Source organism: Mirounga angustirostris, unplaced genomic scaffold, assembly GCF_029215605.1.
Source record: "Mirounga angustirostris isolate CCGP_5_RB_7025 unplaced genomic scaffold, mMirAng1.0.hap1 SCAF_1, whole genome shotgun sequence".
NCBI classification, from domain to species: domain Eukaryota; kingdom Metazoa; phylum Chordata; class Mammalia; order Carnivora; family Phocidae; genus Mirounga; species Mirounga angustirostris.
The window spans coordinates 147,255,944-147,279,394 of record NW_026991709.1 but is presented as its reverse complement, the minus strand read 5'-3'; the positions used below and the strand labels follow the sequence as shown (position 1 = coordinate 147,279,394).

General features: G+C 45.9%; 1 protein-coding gene across 6 annotated transcripts in view; it reads left to right on the top strand.

The window, feature by feature from the left end:
* Positions 1–19,283, top strand: part of ZNF621 (zinc finger protein 621) — a 32,086-nt gene extending 12,803 nt beyond the window's left edge. The window contains exons 1-5 of one of the 6 annotated variants that reach the window (XM_064589698.1): positions 3,209–3,795; positions 5,248–5,333; positions 14,857–14,983; positions 15,561–15,668; positions 17,493–19,283. In XM_064589698.1, coding sequence (XP_064445768.1) covers positions 3,789–3,795; positions 5,248–5,333; positions 14,857–14,983; positions 15,561–15,668; positions 17,493–18,553 — 1,389 coding nt within the window. In that variant the 5' untranslated portion in view covers positions 3,209–3,788 and the 3' untranslated portion in view covers positions 18,554–19,283. Of the gene's footprint in view, positions 1–3,208; positions 3,796–4,328; positions 4,952–4,972; positions 5,106–5,247; positions 5,334–14,856; positions 14,984–15,560; positions 15,669–17,492 lie in introns of those variants that run through there. The other 5 variants (XM_045903994.3, XM_064589713.1, XM_064589709.1 and 2 more) reach the window with 5 other exon arrangements.
* The last annotated feature ends 4,168 nt before the right edge of the window (positions 19,284–23,451 follow it).

Genomic DNA, 23,451 nt, shown 5'->3' with positions numbered 1-23,451 from the left:
GGGGGTGGGGGGGTTCTTTATATATTGTGGATACAAGTCCTTTTCCAGATACGTGATTTCTAAACATTTTCTCCCAGCATGTGGCTTGCCTTTCCGTTCTCTTAATTTTTTTTTTTTTTAAGATTTTATTTGAGAGAGAGTGAGCACAGGTGGGGTCGGGGGAGAGGGACAGAGGGAGAGGGATAAACAGACTCCCTGCTGAATGGGAAGCCTGGTGTGGGGCTCAGTTCCAGGACCCTGGGATCATGACCTGAGCCAAAGGCAGATGCTTAACAACTGAGCCACCCAGGTGCCCCAATTACTGTACTTTTTCTAAGTGTTGAAGTCACACAGTGTTAGTTTTCCTATTTTGTGTTTTGCCAAAGTTGTGGCCATTCTAGTTCCTTTGCATTTCACAGGAATTTTAGAATCAGTTTGCAAATTTTTACAAAACATACCCTCAAATTTTGATTGAGATTGTATGGACTCCAGATCAATTTTGGGGAGAATTCACAGCTTTCTTAACTGTATAGTCTTTTAACTCAAAAACATGGTAAATCTCTCATTTGGATCTTTATTTCAGCAGTGTTTTGTAATTTTTACTGTATAAGTCTTCCACACCTTTTCTCAGATTTGTCTAAATATATCATGTTTTGATGCCATTGTAATAGCAAATTCCTAAATATTCATTGATGGTATATAGAAATGCAATTGATTTTTGTATTTTGACCTTGTATCCTGCAATCTTGCACAACTCACTTATTTTAATAACATTTTTCTAACATTGAGAATCATGTTCATAACCATTTTACTTCTTTCCAATTCTGGATTTTTTTTCTTGCCTTATTGCACTGGCTAGTGGCTGGGGATAGTGTGTTAGGGAGAGCCAGTCCTTGTGGCATTGGCCAGGTGAGGGACATCCAGCTCCAGACCTTCAATTTTGCTGATACATGAGCAGGCTCACTGACAGCTGTAAAAGCAGCTCAAGTGTCCCATCTCCTGGTTCACCTTGCTTTCTAGCTGCCTGTAGGTCCGCACTGCCTGTACTCTGTCCTTCTGGTGAGGCTGCTCTGGGAAAGAATGGGACTCTTGTTCCATGCTCCCAGTTTTCTCCTCTGACTGCCCATGATTCCAATTCTCATTTTCACAACTTGGGGATTTTTATTTGGGTCTACCCAAAACTCTCATATTCTCCCTGCACTGTAATACCAGATAGAGGAATTCCGTGTCCAATATTGTACCCCTTCAAGTTAGACCTGATTGTGATAATTGGCTAATACTTTTTTTTTTTTTTTAAGATTTTATTTGAGAGAGTGAGCGAGCACAAGCAGGGGAAGCAGCAGAGGGAGAGGGAGAAGCAGGCTCTCCGCTGAGCAGGGAGTCCAAAATGAGGCTCCAGCCCAGGACCCTGGGATCATGACCTAAACCAAAGGCAGATGCTTAACTGACTGAGCCACCCAGGCGCCCCTGGCTAATACTTTTTAAGGGTTTGTGATGTATATGTGTGTGTGTGCACCCATATATGTGTGCCCATCTTTCTAGATTCATGGTAGATGTTCATTTTGATAGGTTTAGAGAAGGGGCAATATGAAAATAAAAGTCCTCATCATGCTATTGTTCCTGGAAATCTAATTCATTTATTTAAAACAATTTTACAGAAGCTTTACAATAAAAATACTGGAAATTTTATAAAATACATAGTTTCTGTGATAGGCAAAATCTCAGCGCTAGGCAGCCTCCATATGGTCCGCAGTGATTCTAATCCTTGCGTTCATGCCCTTGTGTATCTCATCTAATACTGTATTATGACTGGCCTGTGTTGGTAGTATATTGAGGTGATGATGGTGCATGACTTCCGAGGCTGGGTCATAACACTAGTTGGCCTTGGCCTTTTTTAATTTTTATTTTTAATAAGTTTTTAATTTTTTAAGTAAACTGTACACCCAGTGTGGGGCTTGAACTGATGACCCTGAGATCAAGAGTCACATGCTCCACCAACTGAGGCAGCCAGGTGCCCCTGGCCTTGGCCTTTTGGATTGTTTACCTTAGGTAGAATCCTGTAGCCATGTGAGGACACTCAGCTGTGTGCAGAAACTGGTGTGGGAAGGCACTGAAGTTTCACACCAATAACCAGTACCAACTTGCCAGTCGTGTACTTGAGTTATCTTGGCTGCGGATGCTGTAGGCTCAGTCAAGGCTTTCGGATGAGTGCAGCCCCAGGTGACACCTGCCTGGAACTTCATGAGAGATCCCAAGCTGCTATCTTCCAGCCAAACCACTCCTGAATTCCTGGTCTACAGAAACTTTAAGCAATAATAAATGTATATTGTTTTCAGCCACAAAGTTTTGGGATGATTATGCAGCAGGAGATACCTATTGTACTCTCCATGACAGGACTTTAAGCTGTAGTTTGTTAGTAATAGTCTAATTCCTGTGGAAGTGTAACAGCACTCCAGCCGGTCTTAAGGGTTAACACTCTTTACTTGCTGACCTAAGGCCTCAGTCTGTAACAGAACTATTTTACTTTGAGATTTGCAGACCATTGGCCTTGAGAAGAACCAGAACCTTCCCAGGTCCCAAAGGCCAGCAAGTCTGTTTGAAGCCGTCTCAGCTTTCTGATCAGTCCAGCAATTTTTTTTTTAGCAAAATATTCTTTTTTAGGTTACACTAATGATTTTACTAACCTCCCTTTGTGTATCTGTAGACCTTGCCCTGCTTTCCAGAAAGAAGGGAGTACTCGGGCACATCAGGACACAAGAACAGGACCCCCACGCACAACCCCAGCACTGAAAATGTTTCTAGCTGGCCTCAGATCTGCAAGTGATCAAGAAATGCTACAGGCCACTGCCCAGTCTTTGCCGATTAACTATCCTAAACTCCTTTAAGCCCCCCGGGCCAGGCAGAAACCTCGGAGTGGGCTTTTGGACAAGAGTCCAACTTCTCCCTCGGTTGCTGGCCTCCTGATTAAGCTCAGATTCCTTTCCAAACAAAACTCGTCTCTTGAGTGATCTTTCAGGTAACAGGCAGCCAAATGGTTTTGGTAACAAAAGGAGTAGAGGGCGCCTGGGTGGCTCAGTCGGTTGGGCGGCTGCCTTTGGCTCAGGTCATGATCCTGGAGTCCCGGGATCGAGTCCCGCGTTGGGCTCCCTGCTCAGCAGGGAGTCTGCTTCTCTCTCTGACCCTCCCCCCTCTCATGCTCTCTCTCTATCTCATTCTCTCTCTCAAATAAATAAATAAAATCTTTAAAAAAAAAAAAAGGAGTAGAAATTTGTGATAGAGCCATATCCAGATAGCAAGGATCGTTCTATCTTATAGCAGTGGGAGGCCAATTCCCCTCCATAGCATTGAAGTGCTTGGTGAGTAGGAGGCGTGTATCTGAACACGTGTTCAATACAAGTTAAAGTCCGTTCACGTTGGCAGCCACACTAGCAGGCCGTGGTCACTGGAACATGGCGACCCAGTGATTTCCAAAGTCTTGGTCGCTATATTGAGGGCACTGATTGGCTGACTTTTCCGAGTGTTTGTCACTGATTGGCTAATTTTCAGGGGTGTTTGCCACTAATTGGTTCATGTTCAGAAGCTTGGGCTGCCATTGATTTGCTAACTTTCAGAAGCAAATTGGGACCACCTAAGTGAGACTGTCACTCTATTGGCTGATTTGCAGAACATGTGTACTGACCCAAAGTTGTGCAAATTAACGGCAATTACTTGAAAATGAAAAACAGATAACTTTAATCTGTTAATTCTGTTTTAACTTCACACAGCCAAACCTGCAGGAGAGACTGTTAAGATTATCCAGAGCTTTATTTATGGAAGGTATGATTTTTTTTTTTTTTTTTTTTTAGCCAGTGTTGACAGTGAAATTATTTAAGTGCCAGTCACCAGGTGGAAAAATAACTCTAAACTACAGATTTTTTTGGTAAATTTATTGGGAAAAGCTAAACAGAGGACATGTCAATACAGAACAAAATCATCTAACATAGGACATGTCCTGTATATACAGGATGCCTGGCAAATTTAGTCACCATTATGTTGGTAGCTAAATGAGTCTGTCCTAAAAGGACCCACACGTGCAGGTCCTAGGAAGGGCGAGGGCTTTACACGGGTGGATGTTCCCAAGGGCGGCCCAGCTTGGGGGCCCCAAGCAGTGTCCTTGGCTTGGGTCTCTAAGAGGTGAAACACCGGGAGCCATTCTCCCCAGAGCAGCGCAGGCCGGGTGACGCTCGGAATAAAGGCGGCCGACCGCTGACGGGCTTTCCGTTAACCCGGGCCCACCTGGGTCTAGACGGGGCACCAGAGCCGCAGCGTGCCTGACCCCTAGAGGCTGCAGCGGCGGCAGCGGGGGAGGCACCGGCCAATGAGCAGGCCGGCAGCGGCCCGCCCGCAACCCCGCCTCTTCCGCGCGGCCGGCCGGGCCACGTGGGCCGGGCCGTGGGAACCACAGAGACGGGCTGCCTCCGCGCGGCCTAGAGGGGCGTTGGGCGCTGGCGCTGGCGCTCGCTTCCGCATCGGCTTGCCTCTACCAGCGTTCTGGTGTTCGGAGAGGGAGAGCGTGGGGTCCAGCGAGTCTACGTGCAAGGTCCGCCCGGCGTCGGCTTCCTCGTTTTCCCTGGCGGCTCGTCAGCGCCCCCGACCCGTGAACTCGGGCCCAGTGTCGGCTCACCCCCCGTCCCTGACTCGGAGCTCGGGCGCCTGGGCCTCGCAGAAGCCGCCCGAGGTGGCTGCGCGGCCCTCTAGAGCCGTGGCCCAGCCCCCTGCCCACCGAGGCGTGACCCTCTTTTCTGTCCTAAAGAGCTTGGCCCAACAGCCTCCCGCGCCCACTACTGACGTTTCTGCTTAGGGTCTCTGATTCCCCGGTCGGGTCTCCGGTCAGCATCACCCACTGGAACACTGAGTAACTGTTAATCCGCATCTTGCCATCTCTGTCCCTCCTTTCCATTGGCTCCGTTTTTGGGTCAACGTCATGGTTCCTGTAAGTGCGCTTTTAGGTTTGTTCAGACCCAACACTAGGGATAGGATTTGCCTTAGATCCCTCCGTCCACTGCGTGTGAATGGGCTCAGGAACACTCTTGGACTGAGCAGGAAGATGAGAATTGTCCCGAGGACCAGGCAGAGCAGTTCATGAGGTTGTTGGGGGCCATCAGCCACAGGGGGTGGGGGGGCTGAGAGAGTCTCCTGCCAGTGCTGGAAATGAGACTGGGAAGGCTACAGGCGGCTGTGGGTGTTGTAGGACAGGGTGCAAAGCACTCATCGCTCTTCTTCTCTTAGCTCCTAAGGTTCTTGCTTTTCCAAATCAAGAAGACAGTGCACAAAGCCAGGGGACATCAGCCATGCTCCAAACATCTTGGCCTCAGGTGAGCTGAGCTTCCTTTCAGTCTTTGAAAATTAAGTTAGCTATCAGGTAATTAGGAAAGGACCAAAAAGGCCTGACTTGGCCACGCTCTAATTTCCCCCTTAACTTATCTCCATAGCTATGGTTGTAAATAGTGGTGGAGGAGATAAGAGTTGTGTGTATGAGAGTGATGAGTGTGGATGTGTAGGTTTAAGTGGGAAAAGAGGCACCCAAGCTAAGAAATTGTCTCTCAATGTGGAAAATCCAGATCGTGTTCTGCAAATAAAAGTTGCCTACTGAGATCAGAGAAATTCTGTATTGAAGAAATTGTTCCACAAATTGTAGAGGTATCCCAGGGGGACCAGCATTGTTCTTTCCTTATGCACTTTGTAAGTACATAGTACTGGGTAATGCAGACAAGTTTCCTTTTCTTATGGAAGGTACCTGCTAGCAAAGTGTCTGTAAACAAACTAGTAAGTTAATTACATGTTGCTAAAGTGCAGTGCTTCTCAAAAGTGTGGTCCCCACATGGGCAGCATCTATATCCCTGGGAGGTCATTAGAATTGCAAATTCTTGGGCCCCACCCTAGACCCAGAATCAGACTGGGGAGGACTGTGAGTGGGGCCAGGAATCAGTTGTAACAAGCTCTTCAGGTGACTTTTTAAAAAAGATATTATTTATCTGAGAGAGAGAGAGAGAGCATGAACAGGGGGAGGGGCAGAAGGAGAAGCAGACCCCCTCCCACTGAGCAGGGAGCCTGCTGTGGGGCTCAATCCCAGGAGCCTGGGACCATGACCTTAACCAGAAGGCAGATGCCTAACCGACTGAGCCACTAGGCGCCCCTCTTCAGGTGATTCTTATGCCCATACCTTTTCAAATCTGAGAAGCCTTGAAGAAGCTCCCTCTCAAGGTAGTGGTCAGGGAAGCCCTCATGGAGGTAGTGACATGGGGGTTGAGATCCCAAGAATGAGCTAGAGACAGTTTTGGGAAGCACTGAAGAGAGAGCTAATGAAGAGCTTTCCAGAGAGAAGGATGGCAAATGCAAAGGCTCTATAGTCTGGGAGAAACCTGGTGTACTCTAGAAACGGAGAGGTCAAAGAAAATAGTTGACTGTGAGGTGGGAGAAGTAGGCACATATCTTGTAGGACACTATAAAGACTGATTTCTATTCTGAGTTCAGTGGGAAGGTGCTGAAGGATTATTAAGGAGGGTAGGTGACATGGTTGGTTATATGTATTAAAAAGATTTTCCAGCAGACTTTGGGTGGCTCAGTTGGTAGAGCATGTGACTCTTGATCTCAGCATCGTGAGCTCAAGCCCCATGGCCCCAAGTTGGATGTAGAGATTACTTAAAAAAAAAAAAAAAAAAAAAAAGATTTTTCCAGCCCCAGTGGTGAGTTGGTTGTAGAAGGGTGTGAGTCAGTTAGAAGCATATTGTAGTCCAGATAAGAGATATTGTCCTTTTTAAAAAAATAGGCTTTATTTTCAGAGAAGTTTTGGGTTCATAATAAAATGGAATAGAAAGCACAGAGAGTTTCCATACACAACCTGCCTCCATACATGCATAGCCTATTATCTTTTTATTTTTTTAATTTTTGTTTATTTATTAAGTAAACTCTACCCCCAACATGGGGCTCAAACTCATGAACCTGAGATCACATGCTCTAAGGACTGAGCCAGCCAGGCACCCCTAAAATTTTTTTTTGAGTGTAGTTGACACACAATGTTACATTAGTTGGAGTGTAACATAGTGATTTGGTAAGTTTATACATTATGCTACTCTCACCACAAGCATGGTTACCATCTTTCACCCTGTAACACTTACAATGTCATTCACTATATTCCTTATGCAGTACCTTTTATTTCCATGATTTATTCATTCCATAACTAGAAGCCTGTGTCTCCCTCTCCCCTTCACCCATTCTGCCTATCCTCCCCCACTCCCTGTAACCATCAGTTCTCTGTATTTACCAATCTGATTCTGCTTTTTGTTTATTCATTTTTCTTTTTTAGATTCCACATATGAGTGAAATTATATGCTGTTGTCTTTCTTAGTCTGACTTATTTCATTAGCATTAATACCTTCTAGGTACATCCATGTTGTTGCAAATGACAATCTCTGGGCGCCTGGGTGGCTCAGTCGGTTAAGCGTCTGCCTCCGGCTCAGGTCATGATCTCAGGATCCTGGGATCGAGCCCCTGCTCAGCGAGGAGTCTGCTTCTCCCTCTCCCTCTGCTGCTCCCGCCTGCCTGTGCTCTCTTGCTCTCTCTGTCAAATAAAGAAATAAAAATCTAAAAAAAAAAAAAACAAAAAAAACCCCCACAAGAAACAAGTGTTGGGGAGGATCAGGAGAAAGAGGAATGCTCTTGCACTGTTGGTGGGAATGCGAACTGGTGCCCCTCCCCCCGCTCGTGCTCGCTCGCTCACTCTCTTTCACTCTCTCTCAAATAAATAAATAAAATCTTAAAAAAACAAACAACCAAACAAAAACCAAGTGACACAATCTCATCCTTTTTATGGCTGCAGAATATTTCAGTGTGTGTGTGTGTGTGTATCACATCTTCCTTATCCATTTGTCTAATGATGGACACTTAGGTTGAATCAATATCGTGGCTATTTAAATAATGCTGCATTACACATAGGGACACATGTATCTTTTTGCATTAGTGTAATTCCACTGCTGGGTAGTGGATCACATGGTATTCTGTTTTTAACTTTTTGAGGAACCTCCGTACTGTTTTCCACAGCAGCTGCACCGGTGTCCTTCCCACCAGTAGCGTGCATGTGTTCCCCTTTCTCCGCATCCTCACCCACACTTGTTACTTTTTTTTTTTTTTTTTTCAGTTTTATTTGTTTATTCATGAGAGTCAGAGAGACAGAGAGAGAGAGAGAGGCAGAGGCAGAGGGAGCCTGATGCGGGACTCGATCCCAGGACCCTGGGATCATGACCTGAGCCGAAGGCAGATGCTTAACCATCTGAGCCACCCAGGCGCCCTGTTACTGTCTTTTTGATTTTAGCCATTCTGGCCGGTGTGAGGTGATACCTCACTGTGGTTTTGATTTGCATTTCCCTGATGATGAGTGATGTTGGGCATCTTTTCTCATGTGTCTGTTGGCCATCTATAGGTCTTTGGAGAAATATCTATTCAAGTCCTCTGCCCATTTTTTAATCAGATTTTTTTGTTTGTTTTTTTGGTGTAGAGTTGTATAAGTTCCTTATATATTTTATATATTTTTGGATATTAACTCTTTATTGGATATATTATTTGTAAATATCTTCTCCCATTCAATAGGTTGTCTTTTTGTTTTGTTGATGGTTTCCTTTGCTGTGCAAAAGCTTTTTACTTTGGTATAGTCCCAGTAGTTTATTTTTGCTTTTGTTTCCCTTGCCTTAGAGGACACATCTAGAAAAATGTTGCTATGGCTGATGTCAGAGAAATTACTGCTGTGTTCTCTCTAAGGATTTTTATGGTTTCAGGTCTCACTTTTAGGTCTTTAATCCATTTTGGGTTTATTTTTGTATATAGTATAGGAAAGTGGTTCAGTTTCAGTCTTTTGCACGAAGCTGTCCAGTTTTCTCAGCACCATTTATTGAAGAGACTGTCTTTTCCCCATTGTGTATTCTTGCCTCCTTTGCCACAGATTAATTGACCATATAAGTGTGGATTTATTTCTGGATTCTCTTTTTTATTCCATTGATCTGTGTGTCTATTTTGTGCCAGTACCATACTGTTTTGATTACTACAACTTAGTAGTGTATCTTGAAATCTGGAATTGTGATACCTCCAGCTTTGTTTTTCTGCTCAAGATTGCTCTGGCTATTATTCTTAGCCTTCCCCATAATCAGCATCCCCCACCAGAGTGGTACTTTTGTTACAACTGATGAACCTACACTGACACGTCATAATCACCCCAAGTCCGTAGTTTACATTAGGGTTCATTCTTGGTGTTGAACATTCTGTGGGTTACAAATACATAATGAGATGTATCCATCATTATAGAATCATACAGAATATTATTATAGTATCATACAGGGTATTTTCATGCTCCTAAAAATCCTCTGTGCTGTACCTATTCATCCCTAGCTCCTTGGCAACATTTTTTTTTTTTTTTTGCTGTCTTCAAAGTTTTGTTATATAGTTGGAATTGTACAGTATGTAGCTTTTTCAGATTGGTTTCTTTCACTTGGTTATATGCATTTAAGTTTCCTCTATGACTTTTCATAGCTTTATAGCATAATTCTTTTTAGCGCTGAATAACATTCCATAGTCTGGATGTACCACAGTTTATCCATTCAGCTCTATTGAAGGACATCTTGCTTGCTTCCAAGTTTTGGCAATTATGAATAAAGCTGTTATAAACATCTGTGTGCTGGTTTTTATATGGATATAAGTTTTCAACTCATTTGGGAAGATCCCAAGGAACATGATTGCTGGATCATATGGTAAGAGTATGTTTAGTTTTGTAAGAAACTACCAAACTGCCTTCCAGAGTGGCTGCACCATTTTGCATTCCTGTCCGCAATAAATGAGATTTCCTGTTGCTCCACATCCTCACTAGCATTTGGTGTTTTCGGTGTTCTAGATTTGGCCATTCTAGTGGTATCTCAGTGTTTTAATGTATGTTTTCCTGTTGACATATGATGTAGAGCGTCTTTTCATATACCTGTGTGCCATCTCTATATCTTCTTTGCGAGGTATCTCTTCTCATCTTTTGCACGTTTTAATGGGGTTGTTTGTTACCTTTGAGATTTAAGAGTTCTTTGTGTATTTTGGTGAAGTCCTTTATCAAATAGTTCTTTTCAACTATTTTTTTCCCTGTGGTGGCTTGTTTTATCATTTTTTTAAAAAAGATTTTGTCAGAGAGAGAGTGAGAGAGAGCATGTGAGTGCACACAAGCAGGGGAAGTGGCAAGCAGAGGGAGAAGCAGACTCTCCACTGAGCAGGAGCCTGATGCGGGACTTGATCCCAGGACCCTAGGATCGTGACCTGAGCCGAAGGCAGATGCTTAACTGACTAAGCCACCCAGGTGTCCCTTCTCATTTTCTTATATCCTATTTTTTTTTCTTTTAGTTTTTAAAAGGAAGATGTATTTGACAAGTTTCACTTAGTTCAATACACCTAAAAGGAAATCACAATACAATGAAAGATTTAAATCAAGGCCTCAGAATTAAATACAAACACCCAAGACCAGAATCCTAAAGTATCTCAAATTTTCTCCATTAATTTAATTTAATTTTATTCTTTTTTTAAAAGATTTTTATTTATTTGAGAGTGGGAGCGAGAGAGATCACAGAGGGAGAGGGAGAAGCAGACTCACCACTGAGCAGGGAGCCTGACGCGGGGCTCAATCCCAGGACCCTGGGATCATGACCTGAGCCGAAGGCAGACACTTAACCGACTTGAGCCACCTAGGCACCCCTGAAGTATTGGCCTTTCAATGTAGGGGTTAATTCCTGCTCATCTTTTCTTTCAAAACTTCTTTTCTTCAAAACATTTTGGGTAGTCCTCCACACTTACTTTTCGGGTGACACTGTTGTTGTTGCTGTTATTACTTATTTGATTATTTATTTTTAAGATTCTATTTATTTGTCAGAGAGAGAGAGCACAAGCAGGGGGAGCGGCAAGCAGAGGGGGAGAAGCAGGCTCCCTGATGAGCAGGGAGCCCAATGCGGAACTTGATCCCAGGACCCTGGGATCATGACCTGAGCTGAAGGCAGATGCTTAACTGACTGAGCTACCCAGGGGGTCCCTATTATTATTATTTTTAAAAGCAGGCTCCACGTCCAATGTGGGGCTTGAACTCATAATCCTGAGATCAAGAGTCCCGTGTTCTATGGACTGAGCCAGCCAGGTTCCCCTCAGATGACTTTAAATGATCTTTTTTCTGCACAGATGTCATTGACTCTTTTGGTGGGAGCGTGGGTTTTATTGAATTCTGAGGCACAATTGGATATAATTGTTTACAAATTTGATTCTTCCCACTCAGAAACACTGTTTCTCCTTTATTTCTGTGTGTTCATCTTGGTCTTGCACATTTTTGTTAGGGCTAGTCTTAGCTATTTGTATATGAATGACATCTATTTTCTCCCATTTTATCTTCTTTTTTTTTTTTTACAAGATTTTATTTTTATGTAATCTCTACACTCACCAGGGGGCCAGAACGTACCACCCTGAGATCAAGAGTCACGTGCTCTACCAACTGAGCCAACCAAGCACCCCCCCCCCCCCCGCCTTTTTATCTTCTAATTGTTATGGTATTTAGGAAAGCTAGTGATTCCGTTTACTTACCCTATCTGTAGCCAACTTAATGAGTTATTTTGTCAGTTCTAACTATTTTCCATTTATTCCCTTAGCTCTTGGGTATTTTTAGGCAGATAGTTACTTCATCTGCAAGCAAAGATGTTGAGGCGCATTTCCTGCATTTATGCTCCTTTTTTAGTTTTTTACAGAAGGGGGAATCTCTGCTCATGGTAAAGTACCAGCCATCAGTTTGAGGGGATATGCTCTGGCATTTTACTCAGGGTGGTATTTGCTGGTATTTTTTTTTTTTAAAGATTTTATTTATTTGACAGAGAGAGACACAGTGAGAGAGGGAACACAAGCAGGGGGGGTGGGGGAGGGAGAAGCAGGCTTCCCACGGAGCAGGGAGCCTGATGTGGGACTCGATCCCAGGACCCTGAGATCATGACCTGAGCCGAAGGCAGACGCTTAACGACTGAGCCACCCAGGCACCCCTTGCTGGTGTTTTCTGACCCTCTTCATAAGTTAAAAAAAAAAAAATTATTTATGGTCAAATCATTTCTAAATTCATTTAGCAAATTTATATTAAGCAGCTAGTATCTGATGGGCACTGGACTGTGTGTTAGTGAACCGGTTATGAACAAAACAGAGTCCTTGCCCCTATGTTCTTTTGGAGGGAGATCGATAATGAACAATCTGATTTGTTGGATGATGAGAAAGGCTGTGGAGAAAAATAAGGTGAGGTACATGGGGACCATCCATGGGAGGAAAAAAAGGTATATCCACAACCCAACTACCTTAAAGCAGTAAGTTTTCCTTTTTCCAGACTCTGGAACCCTGGGGATATGTGGTGGCAGGTGGGAGGGACAGTGGGGGAGGAAGAGATTGGTGGCGGAAAGCTGGGAGGAGGAGGTTGTGAGAGCAGCCCTGGAGAAGTGAGGAAGTGAGGTCTGACTTGCTCTACGTGGAGGTGAACTTTGGTTCACCTGTGATCCTGTGGTTGGTGTCCTTAGAGGCCTTACCACCTTGTGGTTCTGTCTAGTGTTGGGATTTTTTTTGGCTCAGATTATTTTGGGGGCCCTTTGGACCTTGTCATTGCCCAGTTTAAAGACCACTTCTTGCTTTGAGGAGTGTCCACATTTGTTCTTTTTCTTTCAGTGTCTCCTTTTGAACTGGATTCCCTAATTGTTTTAAAAGGACACCCTCTGGGCGCCTGGGTGGCTCAGTCAGTTAAGTGTCCAGTTTCGACTCAGGTCATGATCTTGGTTTCGGCTCAGGTCATAATCTCAGGGTCATGAGATCGAGCCCTTCATCAGGCGCCACAGTGAGCCTGCTTAGGATTCTCTCTCTCCCTCTGTCCTCCCCCCAGCTCCAACCCCCACTCACGCTCTCGCTCTCTCTCCCTAAAAAAATAAAATAAAAGGGCACCCTCATAAGGATCTGAGTGTAGAGTGGCCATGAACAGTATGCCAGCATTTATCCTTGGGATACTTTTCTTCCAGGCTTTCTCCAAGAGCAGTTACGGTAGTCTTCCTTCCTCCCCAGCCCCGGTGCTGCCCCCAGTGCAAGGCCACTACCCAGAGAGACAGGGGCACACAGAGTTAGGGGCTTAGCTGAGCCCCTCTTTGTAGGTGTTTTCACTTTTGGTGATTGGAAGAAAAAGGCTGACTGCATAGGGTACTGAATATCACCTAGGATGTGGACTCAGGGGGAGGGGGGGCAACCAGGTAAGAAGGCACAGGAGTCATGAAACCTCCAATGTGAGAATCTAGTTTCTGTGGTCTGTGCTACCCCATTGTAGAAGCAGAGAAGGTAGCCAGTGGACACCATTAGGGATTGCTCTTGGGCCTCATGGAAGGTTCAGAGGCTCTGGCTCCCGGGGTGGTATGTGAGGTTTTGAAAAGGCTGACCCCTCAGTCCACACTCGGGGAGGGACTCCCTGTGGCTTGGAGGGAGCATGGTGAAGACAGATTGACAGGTGCTGTTGGGAGTTAGGAGTTTGAGAAACTGTTCTTCAGAGGTAGGACAGCACCAGGTAATGATGAGGATCAGGGGCGAGCCATGTTTTAGGGGAAGCTCGTGAGTCCGGTATGGGAGGCAACCTGGCGTGTGGGAAGAGCCCAGGTCTGCTGTTTGATGGATCTGGGCTGAAATCCCAGCTCAACCAGTTTCTGTCTGTGTGGTCTTGGGCAAAGTAATTAATCTTTCTGAACCTTAGTTTCATCATGTGAAAATGGGAGTAATAATTCCTACTTCATATATATGTTTTAAGATTAAAGGACATACAGGGGCGCCTGGGTGGCTCAGTCAGTTAAGCGTCTGACTCCTGATTTTAGCTCAGGTCATGATCTCAGGGTCTTGTGCTTAGCAGGGAGTCAGCTTGAGATTCTCTCCCTCTCCCTCTGCCCCTGCTGCTTGTGTGTGCTTGTGTGCTTTCTTTGTCAAATGAATGAATGAATGAATGAATGAATGAATGAATCTTTAAAAAAAAGATTAAATGAAATACATGTCCTAAAGGTACCCACCTAAGAACTTGGTGCCTAGGTCTTAATTAACAAGTATGAGTTCCCTTCATCCTTGGGAATGTGGATGGCTCCAGAGGGAGGCAGAGAGGGGCCCATCTTGGCAGGTGGGATGGAACTCAAGACTAGGGGATGGATCTGTGTCCAGAGACAGGAAATCCCAGGTTTTCTTTGAAGATGGGTGGTTCAGAGAAAAGGCCAGAACAGGCAGGCTGCAGGTTTCCTTCAAGAGAGCTTTCTGATAAGAAGGTATAAAAAGAAATTTGCAGAGTGCTGGAAATATCTTTAAGGAGTAGCTCGTCTGCACTAGTGGAAATGTTGGGGAAGACCAAGGAGACGCAGGGTGCAGGGAACAAACGGGGGTGCATGTGTACTCTGAGTGGGTGGAGACAGGGTGAGTGGCGGCAGCTTGCAGTGGCTGCTGTATAGAAAACAGGGTGACAGGATTGCGGTCAAGAGGGCAGGAGGTGCCGGAGAGACAGAGTCAGGAACATGGGGTTGATGCAGTGACCACGCAGAGAGCCCCAGCTGCCAGGCTGTGAGATGGGGATGACAGTTTGGGGCCTCAGAGCCATGCAGATGGAAGAGTGTTGGGGTTCTCCATTTGGAAGTGGGAACATTGGCTGAGGGCTTGCCCCTTTGGGTGCTGGGTGCTCTTCTCACTAGAGCAAACCTTCCAGGAGGCTCAGAGTTGCAGACCCTGGCAGGTCCGCCTCTTCCCTGCAGCTCAGGCCTCTCTTCTGCCCTCACACAGGGCTTGAGCAGGAACTTGTTGTTTCAGGAGCCAGTGACCTTTGAGGACGTGGCCGTGTACTTCACCCAGAATCAATGGGCCAGCCTGCACCCCACGCAGAGGGCCCTGTACCGGGAGGTGATGCTGGAAAATTATGCGAGTGTGGCTTCCCTGGGTAAGGACTCTCTCCGTGGTCCTTTGTCATAGTTTGACATCTTCCTCAGATGTTTTGGGGCTTCTAAAAGTCCTTGGATTTGATGACTTCAGAGATTAGTTCTGCAGTCCCCAGCCTCTGGAGATGCTGGGTGAGGAAATAAATCCCTGGTTCCCTCTGATTTTGAAATCAGAGTTCCCTATGTCCCGGAAGGGCATGGTTCTGGGCCCTGGCGGGGAGGATGCTTCCCTGTGCCCTAGGTGAGCCCTTTGTTCCTCCATGCTGCCAGTGTTCTGGAGATGTTGTCCTCCCGCCATGGGAATCAGTACCTATGTTCTTCCTGAGGGCATCTCTTCCTTTAGGTCAGGGCGAGATTGCAGTTTCTTCCTGAGGAGAATGGCTGTCTCCTTGGCCTTGCCTTGGAGCATAGTTTGGAGCTCTTCCTCAGCACCCCTTGATAGCTCAGTTGGTCTCCTGGGCATTTCATCCCATCCCTCCCTCCCTCCCCCTGTTAGCCTTTTGTGAGGTGGGCCGAGCGAGATCTCAGGAAAGCTCTGGAAGTCTTCCCTCAACTTGTTTTTCCTTTTTCTTGCTGGAGTAGTGTTTCCATTCCCCAAACCTGATCTGGTCTCCCAGCTGGAGAGAGGGGAAGCGCCATGGGGCCCAGATCCCTGGGAAGCAGAGGTTTTGAGAGGCATCTGTCCAGGTGAGTAAGAGAACCTAGTGGTTTCTGATTTTGCCTTCCCAGTTTCTTAGAAATGTTTCTCCTGCAGCAGGGAAGCCGTGGCTCCCTGTCGTTTATAAGGCAGTACTCAGTGCACTCTCTGACCTCTGCCCAGTTCCAGCCCTGAGCCTGGGAAGACCAGTCCCCAGGAGTGTGTGGCTACTCACCTCCCACAGAAAAGCTGTGAACCAGTGCTCTTTTTTTTTTAAAGATTTTATTTATTCATTTATTTGAGAGAGTGAGAGAGAGAGAGCACATGAGAGGGGTTAGGGTCAGAGGGAGAAGCAGACTCCCTGCCGAGCAGGGAGCCCGATGCGGGACTCGATCCCGGGACTCCAGGATCATGACCTGAGCCAAAGGCAGTCGCTTAACTGACTGAGCCACCCAGGCGCCCTGTGACCCAGTGCTCTTAAACCACTTCTTTTCTCACTTACCAGTGGAAATACTTAATTTTAAGCCTGTTTTATGCAAAGAAGTGGGTTTCAGCCATACTTTGAGGAAAGTATGATTCTATGGGTCAGACTGACATATTTGTGCCACAACTATGAATTTTGTTTCTAGGCCTTCAGCAATGAAATAAATGCCTTTATTTGCCTTTTTAGTGTTTAAGTCACCTAAAAGTTCTATATGCCAAAATCTTTAGGTCTGCATATATTTGTCTTATATACAGCTGTAGAGGGAGAGGCAGGGACTATTTCTCCACCACTGCACCCAACACACACACACACACGAAGACCCCAGCACACACACACACGTGCATACATGAACACATGTGCGCACACAGCCAACACACACAGCCTAAAATTTCCCTGAGACTGCTCACCATTCCTGGGAGCTCTTGATTACTTGGGTTTTCTTTCTTTTGGAAGAAATTTTCCATATATGCTGTGATTTTGTAAATTGCAGTTCTTTTAGCAGAGCTATGCCTGTGGCCTACAAATCTCCAGTTCAATTTGAGTTCCAGCTGACTTTCTGGAAGAATCTTTTATCCCAGAAGATTATGTGGAATAGTTATTTATTTATTTGCTTTAAGATTTATTTATTTTAGGGAGAGAGAATGAGGAGAGGGAGAGAGAATCCTCAAGTGGACTCCATGCTGAGCACAGAGCCCGATGCGGGGCTTGATCCCACAACCCGGAGATCAGACCTGAGTGGAAATCAAGTCAGACACTTAACCGACTGTGCCACCCAGGTGCTCCAATGTGTAATATTTAAAAATAGAATCATCAGGCCATTATTTAGAATTTAGGATGGTTTCCTGGCTTGCAGGTGGGGACGTTGAAATGCAGTGTTCTTGAGTTTGGATTGCAGCCTGCTAGAGCCCTGCTAGTGCAAGAGCTCTGCCCATCTCTTCTCCCCAGGAGCACAGATTTCCTTCCCTTTTTGGGGTCTTTCTCTCTCTCTTTCTCTCTCAAAAATTTTCCATTTCTTGCTGATCCTCTTATCTCCTTCTGTTTTCTCCTTTTCCCCCCTCCTGCCTTCTTTCCTTTCCATTCTGGAAGGTCTCATCGTGCTCCTTTCATCTGCCTTAGTCCACTTCCCAGCCTTCCTCATAGGAGGCACTTCCTCCTATTTCCAGTGTCATCTTCCCTCCAGTTAGTAGATTATCATTTTTCTTTTTCTCTCTTATGGATGACATATGAGATGTCATATGTATGGATGGAGTATGATCCATCTGTATGGATGCCTGTAGCCACTTCATGAGTATATTTTTCAAAATCACATTCTACAGGAGAAAGCGGGAGCCCTGGATCCTGTTCCCCTCCCAGCTCAGTAACTTGGAACACTTTTGGTTTCTTCGGGCAGGTGGTGAGTCCTGGATCAAGGAGGAGGAGCCAGCTGTAAAGCAGGAAGCCTCTGAGGAGGCAGAATTGCCCACAACGCCAGGAGGAGGACTTCTCAGAAACGTTTCCCAGCACTTTGACTTTAAAAGCAAGGCAACATGGCAGACTTTCAGTCTGAATCCGAATCTGATACTTCGGGGTGGGATGAAGTTCTACGAATGTAAAGAATGTGGGAAAATCTTCAGATACAACTCAAAGCTGCTTCGGCACCAGATGAGTCATACTGGGGAAAAGCCCTTCAAGTGTAAGGAATGCGGCAAAGCTTTTAAGTCCAGCTATGACTGTATCGTCCACGAGAAGAATCACATTGGAGAAGGGCCCTATGAATGTAAGGAGTGCGGCAAAGGTTTGAGTTCCAACACGGCCTTGACTCAGCATCAGAGGATCCACACTGGGGAGAAACCGTACGAATGTAAGGAATGTGGGAAGGCCTTCAGAAGAAGTGCAGCCTATCTGCAGCATCAGAGATTGCACACCGGAGAGAAGCTGTATAAATGCAAGGAATGCTGGAAGGCTTTTGGGTGTCGGTCACTTTTTATCGTCCATCAGAGGGTTCATACGGGGGAGAAGCCCTACCAGTGCGAGGAGTGCGGCAAGGCCTTCACTCAGAAGATAGCCTCCATCCAGCATCAGAGAGTGCACACCGGCGAGAAGCCCTATGAGTGCAAGGTGTGCGGCAAAGCCTTCAAGTGGTATGGCAGTTTTGTTCAGCACCAGAAGTTGCACCCTGTGGAGAAGAAGCCCGCCAAGGTTCTTGGGCCATCCCTGATGAGTCCCCCGTGCCCCCCTCCAGCCTTCTCTGCCATTCCTGTCCAGGGCCCGTGCTCTGCTCCCCCGGTGGCCGCACCTTCACTGACCTTTCCACATGTTGTGCTCATTCCTACCTCTGGGCCTTTGTTCGTGCTACTGCCCGCACCTGGAATGCCTTCTTCACCTGTCCAAATAGTGCGTGTCTTCCAGGGCCTTCCTCCCACTGTGAAGCCGTCCCCAGTTATGCTGGTCCCCTCCCCTCATGCCTCATGAGCTTTCTTTCAGCACTCTATGAGCTTTTAGGCCCTGCAGATCTTTAGCTTCACTTGGATTTCATTTGTATGTGTTTTTTTTTTTTTTTTTTTTACTTTACATGCATGACTACTGTTTCAGCATAAACTCCATTATAACTTATACTGAAAGACTGTTTATGTATTTTCTTCCAGGGAGAAAGTGAAACTACCTGACCTTTGCACTGGTCTCTTTCAGGCTTGAACAGTAATGGCTGTATCTGCACTGTGGGGGTGCGGGTATTAGAAGGGCTGGCAGGACACTTGGTTGCCTGAGAGTATCTGGGAGAAAGGCTCCCCTGCGCGGGGCCGTTGTGGTTAGAGCCAAGCGGCTTGGGGGAGGCAGAAGAAGCGCGCAGGAACCGAGGCGAGGGTTGGGGGAGAGGGGAGCGCTGGAATCCACTTCCAGCAGCAGACTCAGAGATTAATGCAGCTTGTTCAGTGGGCTAAGGTGGTCCATCAACGCAGTCGAAGTCATGTTGCCCTTGGCATGGATCATTGAGGATCTCCTGTGTCTATGCAAAAGATCATGTGAGATAACCAGTGAAAAACTAATGTATGCAGTGATCACAATCATTTATGTGATTGATAGCAATCATGTTTTTAAACACAAAAGTGTGTGTTTTTTTTTCCTTTAGTTTTGCTCTTGACATCTAGATGTTTCTTTTTAACTTTGGTTTCCTAAGTAAATACACACCAAAGTATTCATCTTTGTTCCATGTGTTGTGTACATTTTTCTTCTTGGGCATTCTGGTTTTCTGTTTGCAAGCATTGGCTTCTACATTTTATGTTCTCCAGATAGCATGAATTGTAAATATGAATTTGGTGAATTATGAAAGAAATAGCATCTGTGTAAAGCCAATGTGGGGGAAATCTGAATAAGTCTCCAAAATTATTTTTTTAGGAATAGAGAGAGCTGTGTGGTGGGTCAGTGGCTAAACTTCTGTGATAGGTCAGTGAAGTGGAATTTTGGATTGCTCTTAGTTTTGACCTTGGCGGGGATCTTTTACAGCTATGCAAAGGACTATGTGAAGCAATTTCTGGAAAAAGAATCTGAGTCCTGCATTATCGGCATTAATATAAAGTAACTCCTTAAACATTGATGAGAGGGGCCGTACATTTTATTCTTCTAAGTTGCTTTTGCTACCCAGATGTTTCTGCACAGCAGTTCACAGAAAAACCTTTAAATCAGTGGTTCTTATACTCCCGTGTGTCTGAATAACCTGGTCTGAAAAGAGTAATTTTCTGGCTTAACTCCCAGAACTTCTGATTTTGGATATCTGTGGTGATGGCTAGACATACACTGAGAGAGAAACTCTGAGCACAAAGTGGCTGTGGGCTGTTGGAGGTGTGTGTTGATACAGGGTTTGGGAGGGACTGTCTTCCTGCACAGTGGATCTTCACAACAGAGACCGCTAAAAGCAGTGTGGGTGGCATTGGTTTAGAAGAGATAAAAGCAATTAAAACATGGCTGGTAGGGAACAGAAGAAAGGGGCAAAGAGGTCTGAGGTGGCTATGAGGTGTTCTAGAGGTCTCCACCGCCAGATGCTTGTGGGGCCTGACATTGGCTACCTTTTGCTATTTTCTTGTTGGCTGAAATAATGAAGAAATATTTTCATATTAGAAAGTTAATTCTCCAAGGAGCTCTTGGGCTAAAGTGAGCACAAATTGCCTGCTATGGATGATCGGGAACTGAACAGTAAGAACAGGATGCGGCAGGGGGATGTGGCAAAAGGCGGTACTCAGCAGTATTGACGGGCTTGGATGCATCCTTCACAAGACGAGTTTGAAGCTTTGCAGTTCAGAGAGCTGGGGATGGTATCTGGTGGTGGGAAACAAATTAACCACAAACTAAAAAAAACAAAAAAGTCCAAAACACAGTTGGCAAAAATAAGATATGCAACAGAGTTTTTGGTGAAAATGGTGGTTAAACATGTTAGCATTCGTGCCCTCCTGAAACCCCACTAAAACAGCAAAAGATTAAAAATTAAAAGGCACCCGCTGACAAGGACAATGAAAATATGATGTGAAGAGCTTGGAAGCTGGAAGGCAGGTGAAGAGTTACAACTTTGAACAGCCACCAGGGGAAGCTAAGCAGCCATCCTATGTGGCAGATTCCCCACAGAGGCTTAGGTGTTGAAGATTTAGGTTTCTGTGGAAGTAGAGGATGCTGGTGGAGCTAAACATAGGAGAATTTACAAAGTCTTTATGAAGCATTTAGATTCTCAGGTCACCTCCCCTATTCCTCTGTTCAGTGGAGCAGTAAAACAGGAGTTTTGGAGGTCAGGGGTACCATGCTGAATGTCAGGTCCTCCGTCACCCTCTAGCCTTCTGCCCCTGCTTCTATTCCCAGAATGCTGCTGACTAGAATTGTGTACCTTCTCAGCTAGAAATCAGAACTTTCTTTGGGAGATCGGATGAATCAAGAGAAAAGACTGTCTTTTTTGGCTCTCCGGCGATGTTCCAACTGTGCATGTAGAACTTCTTAGTCAGCCTTTTATTTGTTAAATTAAAAAAAATTTTTTTAAAGATTTTATTTTGTGAGAGCACGCAAACGGTGGGGGGAGGAGCAGAGGAAGAGGGAGAGAGAGAATCCAAAGCAGACTTCCTGCTGAGTGCAGAGCCCAACAGGAGACTGGATACTAGGATCTGAGCCAAAATCAAGAGTTGGATGCTCAACTGACTGATCCACCCAGGTGCCCCTCCCTTAGTCAGGTTGTTAATGCTCCATTCTTAGATATAAACCAATAGCCAAGGATATGAAAGAGGCTGGAGCAAGGAAAAAGAAAGCCTACTTGAGACTGGCGGGAAGAGTTTATTCTGAGGTTAGAGAAGAGGTTCACATCTATGAAATGATAGACTGCTCCAAACAAAGGAAAATTCAGAGAACAGGAAAAACCTCTTGAAAACTAAAAGTTGGTATCAGAAATGAGACTTGGAGTGAGCACTGAAAAATAAAGGCAAGGGAATCCCCTAGAAAGCATGGCAAAAAGAGGTGAAAGTAGCCAAAAGAGGTGCAGTGTAGGTGACCTAATAGGAGTTAGAGAGAGGGGAACAGAGAAGCAAATCCTAAAAAATGCTGCCAGGCGATTTCCCAGAATGGAAGCCTAGGGTTCCGTGCCGTCATCAGCACGTGTTAAGTACTTGGAGTAAAGTTACCCCACCGCAGGCCTCCATGCCCTTCCTGGCAGGAATAAAGAGGGACTCCAGACCCATACCCCAACCTACCATGCTCCAACCTCAGCCTGCCCAGCCTTCTAGTCTGGAGCCTTGGGACAGTCTCCACCTGCATCGGATGTTAACCTCAGTCACCAGGAGGAGCCCTGACCTCCCAGGATAACCCCCGTCTCCTGCAAATTTAATCCTCCACATCTCTGCATTCCCCCTTTGTCTTCATCTGCTCCCTCTTCAGCTCCTGCATACCTTTCTTCCTTCTGGTCTCTGAAACGGCCAGTCCACTGGTAGCAAAGTCGCCTGTGTGCTGAACCTCTCAACATTGCCTTTACCTTTGTGCTCTAATCAGAACCTGCCGGTCCCTTGAGGATATTGCTGCCCCAGTGCCCTCTGACAGGGTGGTCCCCTCTCTCACACAGGGCTGATACCAGATAGCGTGGGTCCTCTTAGTTTCTCTTTGCCAGTTCCAGACCATTCTGCCTCTCCTCCCCTTTCCTAAAAACCACCTTTGAATCTCAGGTCATCAGGCTGTACTGCCAGGCTTCTGGGTCACACCCATTTATTTCTAGAAGCTTTTAGTTCCTGGCCTGCCTGCACTCTCTTCAACATTATTCTTGTCAGAGTTCTTGGTGATTTCAATAGCTGATCCCTCCAGTACCTCGCCCTCTCATTGCCTTCCTGGCCCTCCATTTTACCCCAGGCTCTCCTCTGATCAGATCTTAGAACTTGTTGCTACCAAGCACCTCACCTCCTCTGTGGCCTCAGCACTTTAAATATCCGGCCCTCTTAGCTCTTTTCATTCTCTTTGGAATCCTGATGCCAACTGTCCTTCACTTCCTTTGTGCCTGTCCTCTCTCCTTCGCCCAGCATGAATTCCATGCTCAACTATTCTAACAGTCCCTTCACAGTCTCCCTTAACTCCCTTGTCGTCATGTTCACTTGCCCCACCTCAGACTAAACGCAGTTCTTTGCCTTCTCTGTGCCTGCACCTTCCCTACCGAAGGCGATCAGGAAAACACACTACCGTGCTTAGTTGTTTCACCTGAAGTTCGTGACCAGTAACTGCAAGTGGGCCCCTGATGCTTCCCGACAGTCATACATTTCTGGGGTCCACGGCACTCCCCACTCCCTTAGACCACTGTTCTGTAGCTTCTCTCTTCTCAATTCTATGGTGTCTCCTTTTCAGTCCTCGGGCTCACGATCATTTCTGTCCTCTGCCAGGAGAACATGTAGGCTCCAGAGAGCCTGGGTGACACATGTAGAAGTCAGGTGGAGCCAAGTTGGGCTCGGGATTGCTGCGGCCACCTTGTCTTGCCCATCTGCCTTCCAGCTTGCTGTATCTGGTTTTCCACTGCCATATTCTCAATCACGTACACCAAGACATTTCTACCTCCAAGGTTCGCCCACTCAGCAACCCACTTCTGGTTCCTAATTCTGTGTTGGCCAGTGTTCAGTTGCTACTGCAGATCCACCTTCACTAGTTTAAGTGCAAAGAGATTTGGTACGTATTCCTAGTTAACTTGCAGAATTTCCAAGAGGGAACCAATGTAGAATGTCACGTAGGCAGAAGCCAAGAAAAATAACCAACATTGACAGTACCAGATTGTTCTAGTGGAAACCCAGCAGCGGCTGGTGTCTGCTACTAGATTGTCCTCTACCCCCATTGAATAGAGGGACCAGACCACCAGGAGGTTTCTACATATTCTG